This window comes from Gopherus evgoodei, chromosome 24 (genome assembly GCF_007399415.2).
Source record: "Gopherus evgoodei ecotype Sinaloan lineage chromosome 24, rGopEvg1_v1.p, whole genome shotgun sequence".
NCBI lineage: Eukaryota > Metazoa > Chordata > Testudines > Testudinidae > Gopherus > Gopherus evgoodei.
The window spans coordinates 6,133,895-6,145,956 of record NC_044345.1 but is presented as its reverse complement, the minus strand read 5'-3'; the positions used below and the strand labels follow the sequence as shown (position 1 = coordinate 6,145,956).

General features: G+C 39.0%; 1 protein-coding gene across 1 annotated transcript in view; it reads left to right on the top strand.

Annotated features, from left to right (window-relative positions):
* OTUD7B (OTU deubiquitinase 7B) overlaps positions 1 to 12,062 on the top strand; it is a 73,256-nt gene that overhangs the window by 26,614 nt on the left and 34,580 nt on the right. The window contains exon 2 of the mRNA XM_030542065.1: positions 5,559 to 5,709. Within this exon, the coding sequence (XP_030397925.1) occupies positions 5,625 to 5,709 (85 nt within the window). The 5' untranslated portion in view covers positions 5,559 to 5,624. The remainder of the gene's footprint in view (positions 1 to 5,558; positions 5,710 to 12,062) is intronic.

Here is a 12,062-nt window from a genome sequence, read left to right as displayed (position 1 = left end):
GGAGTTGATTAACCTTGAAAGATCTTTAAGTGCTGTGTGTGTGGCACTTCCATTGGTACTGTTGATACAAGAAATAAATGCATCTGAGCATTGCCGCATTGATACAGTCTGGCACAGCTGTTTCATTGTGAAAGGCACTTTGGTCCCATCCACAATACAAAAAGCTACTGTGTTGGGGGACCTAGTTACAGTGCAGCTTGGAGCTGTGGTTTAGGCCCTTGTCTGAATGCAACTTGCACACTGGCTTAATTAAAGGCGTGATTTTTTTTTTAAATCCATTCAGTTAAATTGGTTCAAAAGGCTCTGTGGACCCTCCTAATAGGATTTAAACCTGGTTTATGTGGGTTTAGCTCTTATTAGTAAATGTATAGGTGCAAGCTAAACAGATCTAACCAGTTTTAGATCAGTATGTGTCCACATAAAGGTTTGCCCTAGTGTCACTGAGTCAATTTTCAATCTAATTTTAAACTGTTGCGGTTTGTCTGTATGCCAGTCCCTAAGTGAGGTTGACCTGTATAGTAAGTAGGTGTGCGGTGTAGTAGTAACTAGGTACCCCAAGAGATCTGCTTTCTCTTGCATAAGTAGAATAAATGAAGTATCCATTGTAAAAGGCAAGGAAAGACAAGAAAATGGTGGTGTCCCATAATAGCTTATTAAGCGTAACAACTTTTTTAGGTGTAAAAGATGAGGAGTATTTGTAGCACCTTAGAGACCAGCAAATTTATCTGGGCATATTTTTAATGTATAATTGAAGATATACCCATCTCCTAGAACTGGAGGGGAAGGGACCTTTGAAAGGTCATTGAGTCCAGCCCCCTGCCTTCACTAGCAGGACCAAGTACTGATTTTTGCCCCAGATCTTGAAGTGGCCCCCTCAAGGACTGAACTCACAACTCTGGGTTTAGCAGGACAATGCTCAAACCACTGAGCTATCCCCCCCCCCCCCCCAGTTTTCCACTGCATGCATCCGATGAAATGGGTTTTTTAGCCCATGAAAGCTTATGCCCAAATACATTTGTTGGTCTCTAACTTACCACAAGCACTCCTCCTTCCTTTTGCTGAAACAGACTAACATGGCCACCACTCTGAAACCTTTTTTTAGGTGTGAATGTGTTGGCTGTAGGAAAGCCTTCAACAGTTCCGTTTATTCTGAGTGTGTGGGTAAATGTTGTGACTTGTCAGTAATTCCTCCTCTTATATTTTGTGTGTTAGAGGTGGTAGCACTCTCTCTCAATGAGTGAATGAGCCTGAGGGTATGGCTACACTTAGAGCTGCACAGCGCTGCCGCGGGAGCGCTCCCACAGCAGCTCTTTGAAGTGCGAGTGTGGTCGCGGCGCCAGCGCTGGGGGAGAGCTCTCCCAGTGCTGCACGTACTCCCCCTCCCTGTGGGGATTAGCCTACAGTGCTGGGAGCCATGCTTCCAGCGCTGGGGCACTGTTTACACTGGCGCTTTGCAACGCTGTAACTTGCTGCGCTCAGGGGGGTGTTTTTTCACACCCCTGAGCGAGAAAGTTGCAGTGCTGTAAAGCGCCAGTGTAGCCAAGCCCTGATACTGATCTCTGCATGCAGTGTTGTAACCATGTTGGTCCCAGGATATTTCAGAGAGAATGTGGGTAAGGAAATATCTTTTATTGTACCAAATTCTGTTGGTGTGAGAGAGAGACTTTAGAGTTTACACAGTGCTGGAAACAATCACTTAGGAATTAGTGAGGAACTTGAGGTGGTAAAGGCTAACCTCTGTTGTGACTGTCTGGTTTAACTTCAGTGTAGGCTCACTTTAAACATAAGTGATGGTATCCCATCTCACTCAAGGCAAATTTGGGTTCCGAAAGTGAATTATGATAATATTTGGGGTATAGTCAAATCTGAAGCCAATAATAATTAAACAAGTCTCAGATACTGATTTATCTGAAGCTTTTCTGATCCTGTTTACAGTGTTAGACGTATGAGTCTAACAGAGAAACACTAATGGGGGTGGAGGGGAGAGATTGGGTCATTTATTTTCAAAAGGTGGGCCTTGTAAAGCATTTTGGTTTTTAAAAAACACATGATGGAAAATAACTTGAATTTAAAAAAAGACAATAGTGAGATGTTTGTTTGTGTTTAACCCACTTCACCGTTTTGGTTGTGGTCAGTACTTCAGCATTGTGCTAATGTGCCTTAAAAGTGAAACTGACTGAACTAACTTCTATTAGGCAGGATGAATGCAGTTGCAAAGTAAAACTGAATACATAGTGAAAAGTACATTTAAAATAAAAAAGGACACTTAGACTTCCTGTTTAAAACCTGTTTTTTTAAAAAAAATCTTAACATTATGCTGACCCATTCCCATGTGGTTTTCCAGTGAAAAGTGTGTTAGATAAACTGGATTTTGAAGGGAAGAGATTAAAACAAAATGTTTCCTGTGAAGCATCTTTGATTCTGTGAATGAGCTTCCAGGGAGCACAGAAAGGACTTAGCGTCCACTAGTGCATCCTGCAAGCATTGTAAATGTTGTGTGTTAAAACCAGTCCTAACACTTTTTTTTTGCATTAATGTTTGTTGCTTTTACAGCAAGCAGGAAACCCTACTCATGGGTTACATTTCTCAATTGGCTAATCTTATTTATAATCTGCTTTAGACAATTTGTAGATGAGGAGGTGATAATTCTTCTGTTTTAAGACACTGGCTGGGAATCGGGAGATCCTAGATCTGCCGCAAGCTTCCCTTGTCACCTTGAATCAACCACCAAATCTCTGTGCTTTGGTTGTCTGTTAAATTGGGGGCTGGGAAAGAAGGACGTGGGGTAGTTCTCTGCTTCACAGGAGGTGTCGAGGATGAATATATTTACACTTGTGAAGCAATCAGATGATTTTGCAGTTAAAGAAATAAGATCAATGATTGGAAGTTGAAGCTAGTCAAATTCAAATCAGAGTTTGCATTTCTAATTGTAAGGATAGTTAACTGTTGAAACAATTAACTAAGTGATATGGTAGATTCTCCATCACTTGACATCTTTAAGAGAGACATCCAGGCTTGATTTAGTGATGTGCTGTAGTTCAGCTACCAGTCATTGGACTGGATGTAGGAATTACTGGGTGAAATTCAATGGCCTGTGCTAAACAGGATGTCAGACTAGTTGACTACAGCAGTCCCTTCTGACCTTTAAATCTCTGTATGAGCTATCGCTTTTATGGCCAGCATGTGTGCTTGTGCTTCAGTTCTTGGAGGTATTTGTTGTAAAAATACTGGGCATTGGTGTGGTGAGTAGAAAGCATACTCTTCTCCTAAACAGAGTTTCGAAGGCCTTGGTCTAGTTTTGTCTGGATTATGAGATAGTGACCTCTAGTCTGCATGGTGCAGCTCCAGCTTTCCCTCCCTGTAGCCAAAGTGATGGTGAAACCGCAAGTAGATGTGTTACATAAAAACACACAACCCAAAAACTAATGAGGGTGCGGATGTTTCTTCATTTAAACCCTGGCAATTCGTCTGCTTAAAGTTCATTACTGTGTCTTCGGAACTGAAGTTTTCCATCTGCTTCACTTCTGAGATATTGACGTTCGTTTGCATGAGGGAGTTTTCTAAGCAACTATAAATGCTCTGGGTGAATGGGTGTAGGCTGTTTTTTGCTACATTTTTTCTACATTTCAAAGGTCAGTGCTTTGCTATGTAACTTTTTTAAAGAAATTGCTGAAACCATCAAAAGGAAATATGAGATTATCTTTGGTTCCAGCAATACACAAGCTCTCATCTAAAAGCTGTGTAAACACGGAATATAGCATCTGTCCGAGGTTAGGTGGCATGTAAAGAATATGAGTGTGTGACTGAGAGCTAGAATGTAGCGACGTTTCTATCCCTGATTACCATAACCAGAGCAAGGGTCCCCACATATTGCCAGCAAAAAAATTGCTTTATGCTTGCATATGCTAATATTTTTATAGCCTATAAATGAGGACAGTCCAGGAATTGAAGAAATGGTGATAAATATTGTGGTTTTTCCATGTGTGAAGTTAATTCATGTGTAATTAGCAAACACACAATTACATTAAGATAACAAAAAAGACAGAAAATTCAAAGTTAATGCTTGCTTGTTTGCTTACTTTAGTTAGTTTGAGATCTTCATGCCATTTTGCAGTTTTCTCATCTTTCATAGGCCTAGAAACTTTTGACATGTGGTAGGGTAAATGGGTTAGTCTGTCTTGGTAGAGAAATATCTTATCTTAATCAATCTTAAACGCACTTTTCCCCCCGCTCTGATTTGTGTGCCAAGTTTCAGTTTAGAATGAAAATTTCAGATTGTTTATATTCCCCGAAAATAGAGGTTTGAAACTAGCCCCTTAGCTGCAGTGCTGCTTAATCTCTCCAGGATATTTGCTGTGGATGCATACTCTGATTTTTTTACCTAGAGGAACGTAGCAAATCTGGATTTGTATGTATAAGTAGGAGCGCACACCTTACATATGATTTTTCAAATCTTTGGAACTGCTTACATTTAAATTACATGAATCTTGCGTCTGGACTTAAATTTTTAGGACTGGCTTGTTTGTTTGATTCATAGGAAGAGATATAGCCATTGGAAGGATCTTTTTTTGGTATACTTCTTTCCAGAGGCCTTTCACTGAGGAGGGTAGTGACTATAGGCAGAAAGAGGTCTTGCATGGAAAATTGCAAAGGCTGCTAAGCTGATTCATATTTCCATCAAGCCTGAAGTACATCATTGCTGTCTTTACAAGGTGGACTTGGAGGATTTTGTAACTGAAAAATGTGAATGGAAAGTTTTTGCAAATAAAGCTGTTCACTGGCTATTTCAAAGCTTTATTAATGGTTTGTTTTTTAAAGCAAGTGCATGCTGAAATGGTTTCTGCCTAGTACAAAGTTTGATTGGTAAACTATTCTAGTTCAAAGGTAGGATAATTTTTTAGCCTGAAAATTAGTTTGTTTTCTACAGACTGCATCTAGTAATGAAAATCGGGTTCTTCTAATTTTTTTCTTGTGAATTACAAACATGCTTTGAAGAGGAATGTCTCTAGATGAGAGGTCAAGGATGAACTGCTCTCAGTAAAGATATCGAGATAAGAAAACCTTTCCGCAAATTCTCTAGATAAACTAATTTATTTTGCTAACTGCTTGTCTACTGTTTTGAAATAAAAGTCCTACTGACTAAAGGAATGGCTTTTCTTAAGTGAGTCGGCTTTTATATTCCTTTTGTTAGTAAAGCCACCTATCTGTACACTGACTATTCTTTGCCACTCCGTTTCTGGTTTCGGATAACATCTCATTTAGGTTTAGTTAAAAAGTTCTGGTCTCACAAGCCATTACGGTTCCTGTCACATAATTTAGGTATATTGAAACAACTAGAGTTATGTTCCAGGAAACAGGAATAGCAACATAATTCATATTCGCTATCAATTAGTGAACAGTCAGGCAAGCAGCCACCTCTAATCCTGAAACAAAATTAGTTTTTAAAAGATGAGAATGAACCATCTGCTATTGGATACTTCCCAGTTTGCTCATAGCCTGCATTGCCAGGCTAATTATTTTATACTTTGTAACATGAGCTGTGTACATTTCATTCTTAGATTGAAGACTAAGCTTTGATCTATGTCCCAGCTGTTTCCAACCGCCTACAAGGAGTTCATGATCACATGACCCTGGATATGGATGTCGTCTTGTCGGATTTTGTTCGCTCAACGGGGGCGGAGCCAGGACTGGCCAGAGACCTACTTGAAGGTAAAGAGTGAGTGATGGGGTAGGAATAGTTAATTCTTCAGTAGGTTTTGTATTGGTACAAAGGATAGAAAAAAGGAGTCAAGAGGGGCAGGTAGGCTGTCAGTGGGGGTAGTACTACACATATTAAGATTACCTTTGTAGCACAGTTAGTGAAGTCTTGGCTTGATCTCATGTTCCGTGCTGCTACAGTAATGAACCTCAAATGATTGCTAGAGGTAGAATTCATAAAACAAGAGTATAGTGTTGGAATATGCCTTTTGTTCTTGCATGGTGCACGCCATAAGCAACCATCTAAAGGGCTAAAAAAATCGTTTTGATCAGAGGTGTTTTCTAAAGCTTGAACAAATTGTACTGGGAAAAGAGCCTTTAGTATAGTTTCAGTGTACTCTACCATATGGCTATTTCATACTTTTTTGTGAGTGATCCTGTTGTGAAGGTGTGAATTTCACTTGTCTTTTTTGCCTCTGAGCTACTCACTTGCAAACTTTTCTGCTATTACTCTATTACTTTGCCCTAACCTTGATCTTGGATTAAGACTTTATACAAATGCAGTAAACTTATCTCATCTCTCAGATTAGTAATCGTCCATGCATTTAGTACTTGGACAGCTTTTTAGCCTAAAAATTGCAGCTTCCAAAAATGTATACAACTGTGGGGATGTGTTGTGCTTTTAGACATACAGATCCCAAAGCAAATACAATCTGAATTGTAAAATCTAGTTCGGAACAGCTATTTCTCATTAAATTAATTCTACATTTCTTATCAGTGTATGAATATTAGCTCTTGCCTGTGTTGCAGTTTTGATAACATGTAATTTTTGTTTTTTTTCATAGAAGCATAGTGTAGGTCAGTGGTTCTTAATCAGGGGTACACAAACCCCTGTAGGTACGCAGAGGTCTTCCAGGGGTTCGTATACTCATCTAGAGATTTGCCTAGTTTTACAGCAGACTACATAAAAAGCACCAGCAAAGTTAGTACAAACTAAAATTTCATACAGGCAATGCCTTGTTTATCACAGTATTTATATTCCAGTAGATTTATTTTATAATTATATGGTACAAATGAGAAAGTAAGCAATTTTTTAGTAATGGTGCGCTGGGACACATTTTTTTGATATGTTTGTCTGATTTTTGTAAGCAAGTAGTTTTTAAGTGAGGTGAAACTAGGGGTACAAAAGACAAATCAGACTCCCGAAAGGGATATAGTAACCTAGAAAGACTGAGAGCCGCTGGTGTAGGTTATTCGTCTCTTTGTTATGAAAATAACTGTGTTTATCATTTTAGCTGTTTAAAATGACATCACACTTCAGTCCAGTCTCCCATCTAATATTTATCAACACTTTCAACCTAGTAGCAGAGTATTGAGGGGAAAAATGAGCAAGTCTTCTCCCAACCACTGTCAACTTTAACTATAGATATTGTAAAAATTCCAGTTTTGAGAAGGTACTACTTCAGCGTGTTTTTTTTTTAAAGTTATAATCAAGTTACGATGCTAGGATGCATCTTTTTTTGTTCTTTAATGGGACATGTCAGTTTACTATTAGTGCTAACAATGATGGGACCAGCTGCCAGTATTTTTACTGCTGCCATGTATCCCACTTAGACAACATCTACACCCAACTTGCACTAGTGTCTCTGTGGTTACTACCACTTTGGAGCTACAGCAGTAATGATATACAGGTCTTAAAAGTTGTCAGTGTAGATGCAAATTGCTTCACCTCTTAGCTCCCATTTTTCCCCTTGATAATGCCCCTCGAGGGCTGAGGATTGGCTCATATTCATATATAGAGAGCTTTTGCTCTTCAAATTACTTTAGGTGATGGGCAAAGTTCCCATTTACTTTACTGGAGCCAGGATTTCACTTTGTGTTTACAGATGGTAATATTGTCTGGAAGGAAGTCTGTCGAGTGTGGGTTTTGTGGTGTGTTTGTGTCTTCTGGTTTCTAATTTAAGTTACTGTTTCATTTAAGGATTTCGAATGTTGTCTTTCAGGGGAAATATTTGAGCTTGGGATGGAGAGGTATTTTAGGATTTTTCTCTCCCACTCCAATACTTGTGTGATTATTTATTTTGACAGCTGTAATCTTAATTAATTTTCATAATACACTAGCAGAACAACTGCAGCCTTCTGTTTTTTTATTTGCATTATCATAGTGCCTAGGAGCCTCAGACATAGCCCAGGATCAGTGGTGCTAGGCACTGTATGAACACAGAACAAAAATAGTCCCTGAGTTTACAATCTAAGTATAAGATGAGATAACAGAGGAGTACAGAGAGACCAGCAGGGAAGTACAAGGAAGCAATAAGACCATGTGGGTCAGCATTGTAGACTGTGGTTTCAGCACACAATCCATCTAAATATTGTCCAGTCTTTCTGTCAGCATGGCAGCAAAGGAGAGTTTTGAGATGAGTTTTTGAAGGAAAATGAGTTTGTTCTGTGGATGTTTGAGGCACTCCTCCCAAGTGTGAAGAGTAGCATGGAAGAAAGCATGAGGTTGCCTGTTTGAATATTTAACAAGCGAGTGATGGAGGTTGATGACCAGATAGAAGTTGACTTTTTGATACTGAATGAGAGAGATGTAGGGTTGGGAATAGGCCATGAAGGGCCTTCCAAGTGAAGACAGGTAGATTATGTTTGATATGATGGAGAAGAGGGAGCCAGTGACGGGATGCAAAGAGAAAAATGACATAGTTAAAGCGGTGAGTAGGAAAATTATCCTTGCAGCAGCATTCTGAATGGATATGATGGGAACAAGATTGCATTTGTCAAGACCATGGGAAAGGATGTTGCGTAATCGAGATGCGAGGTGATGAGAGTTGTAGCTGTGTGGATGAATAGGAAAGGTGATACCTTAGTGAGATGTTATGCAGTGTGCAGTCTGTTTAATACAAAACCTTATTTAATTGCATTTGCCAATCAATGTTTGAGAGGTCGGGCAAGGCAACTAGGCTGATTTTGTTGGGGATTCCTATGGTTCTGCTGTGTTCTTTTGAAATAGAAATATTTTATAAAGTTAAATTATCCTAAACCGTGACAATTTAAGAAGGCTGAAAGTATGCCGTATGGCCTCTTTTGTGCATAAAGAGCCATGTGCTTGTGTCCACTATACGGAGCTGAACATATTAATTTCAAGCTGTCTGACTCTGATTACACATTATCCTGTATCTTAATTATTACCTTTCCTACACCCAGACACACAGCTACAGTTTTTTATACCTGCTTTGTAGTTTGATTAGAATCTAACTTTACTAATGCTGTTAAGCGTAAATGACTTTGCTTGGCAAGACCTAGTGTTTAAGTTTTAGGTGTAAGGATTTCAATACAAAAATAAAGAATCTGGAAAATATGGCAAGATTTGGCAAGATCATCCATGCTTAATGTTTTAAGTTCTTTTGTCTTCCAGTTAGTGTGCACTGTTAGATTTTCTTTTTGTGGCCTCCAGAAACAAAATATTCTGCAGAAATAGTTGACAGATCTCAGACGTCCATAGTGAATTTCCTTTTTGTCTCCACTGAAGTTCTAACCTCTGGAACACTCCTTTATTTTCAGTCTGTCTATTCAGATGTCAATGCAGTCTGTGTGTGAAATTGGATTAATTCATGTTGCCATTTGCTTTCAGAAACCATATGGGTGTGAGCTACTTAAACCACACTCACTTTTCAATGAAAAATTTCTATAGCCTCTACTTAAATAGCGCACTATCATTCACAGACATGTATATTAAGTTGTAATAGAATATTTAAACAGTAGTGCCCAGTGGAGCACCCTTTTCTCCAAAATAACTGCATGCAAAATTTAGTTTCTACAATATTTATTTACATGTCTACCAAAATTACTTTATGCAGTGTTGTTGTAGCTGTCTCGGGCCCAGGATATTAGAGGCAAGGTGTGTGAGGTAATATCTTTTACTAAATGGGTCTAATAAAAGATATTACATCACTCATCTTCTCTCTGAATTACTTTACTAATGTGTTATAGTAAGAGTTCATTTATATAAATATCTGATATTAGTGGTGGTTTAAAAATGGCAGTGTTGTGGTGGGGTTAAATCTATGACTTCATTGCTAACCTAGGGACAGCTACAGTCTGAAAGACTAGTGGCATGACTGTCTCTCTTCCAAATAGTCTGGGAGTGTGTAGGACACCCTGTAGATAATATAAAATATCAGAGTTTTTCTTGGCTTCCTTATCTGGCTCCTTCCCATCCTTGTCTAGTTCAATATTTTATGCATAAGATAAAATGTACTTTTTCAATAATAAAACTTGAGTCTGGAGTAGAGTTGTGTAAATGTACTTATGTTAAGCAATTCATTGTATTGTATAATGCGGATGACCTGAAGGAGCTGTAATGTTTTTTGTATAGGATCTATTAAGTTAGCATATCTGCTCTCAGTTTGTATGGTAGTGATGTATTACGTATGTGAAGTTCTTACAATTGTGAGCATATGGAATACAGGGTTGGTGTAAATTTTTGTCTCAGATTTTTTCAGTATATTTGGCCACCTTTTTAGTTCTTGAACTATTAATTTAAAGTAAAACATGAGCAGTTGATCTAGGGGTGGCTAACAGGCACTTGTGTAGCAGAACTAAGTTTTATCAGTTCTCATGCAGGCTTTTATTTAGAAAGGAGAAATGCAGTTTGTAGCAGCAGAATATAAAATTGTTCATGCAGTATACCTCTACCCTGATATAATGCTGTCCTTGGGAGCCAAAAAAATCTTACCACGTTATATCGAACTTGCTTTGATCCGCCAGAGTGTGCAGACCCGCCCCCCTGGAGCACTGCTTTACTGTGTTATATCTGAATTTGTGTTATATCGGGTCACGTTATATCAGGGTAGAGGTGTAGTAGGTAACAGAATTATTGTAGTAACAGAAATGAGCACACTTATCTCCTCCAGGTTAAATTCTAAATGTTACTTTTTAAAACTTAGTAATTATTTCCTAAAACTTGGAGTGGCTCAATATTGAAGAATGCTGTTAACCCAATTTAATTGCTGCTAACTGCAGATGAGGCTTTGAGCAGAAATACCATGACTCTTTCTTTTCATAATAGTTTCTGTGGGTATTAATCTGATTCAGACAGAAAATTTGAACCATTATTTCAGGCAGTCTCAGTGATTTAAGGATAACTGGCTATTTTTTGTAAGAGGATACTCTACAATAAACAATCTAGTGGTTGCTGGTCTTAGTTTTTAAGTTGTTTAGTGTTGATCTGTAAAATCCTTTATAGTCTGTTTATATGTATATCAGACTTCCTCTCCTTGTATTTTAATCTAGCAGCTATCATTGGCTGGAAGACTTGAATTGACAGTACCTACATATTTATTTGTAATGTTGTTGTAGCTGTGTTGGTCCAAGGATATCAGAGAGACAAAGTAGGTGAGGTAATTTTTTAGACCAACTTCTGCTGGCGGAAAGGACAAGCTTTGAACTTTACAGAGCTCTTTTTCAAGTGTAGGGTTGGTAACCAGAGTATCAAAGCTAAATATGAAATGGAACAGATTTTTTTAAAGTGATCTCCTTCATGTGTGAATTCCCTTATGCTTAATCTATCCCAACTTGAATTTAGCTTGGACACTCTGGTTACCTTCCCCAGATATGAAGAGCTCTGATGCTTGAAAGCTTGTCCTTTCCACCAGCAGAAGTTGGTCCAGTAGCAGATATTACCCTCACCTACCTTGTCTGTCTCAGTCCCCACAGACGTATGTCTGTGAACAGGGTCCTTTACTCTGCCTTTCTCCTTAAGGGCTCGTCTACGCTACCGTGCGGGGTCGATCTAAGACATGCAACTTCAGCTACGTGAATAGCGTAGCTGAAGTTGATGTACTTAGATCTACTTACCGCTGTGTCTTCGCTGCGGTAAATCGACAGCAGAGTGCTCTCCCATTGACTCTGCTTCCGCTTCTCGTTCCGGTGGAGTACCGAAGTCGACGGGAGAGTGCTCTGCCGTTGATTTATCCTAGACACGATAAATCAAATCGACCCCCACTGGATCGATCGCTGCCCGTCAATCCAGCGGATAGCGTAGACAAGGCCTAAGTCTGAGAGAGCTACAGTTTCATCTTCAGGGCATGCGTGTAAGGCCTTGTTTAAAGGTGCTGAGTTCCTGCGGCTTCTACTTGAAGCCAAAAACAAGCCCCTAGGATCTCTCATATTTTGGGTTTTTATGCAGGGGCATTACTTTGTGAGCTAATACTAGTTTAGCTGACTTCACAGTTTATTCACTTGTTTTAAATATAAAGGAAGTTTGACCAACAGCCGCATCTTATAACACACATTTGGTGAAAACTTAGTTTGGGCAGCAGTTTCACTGAACGGCTGTATCTGTCTCTGTCTTGCATTTAGAATAA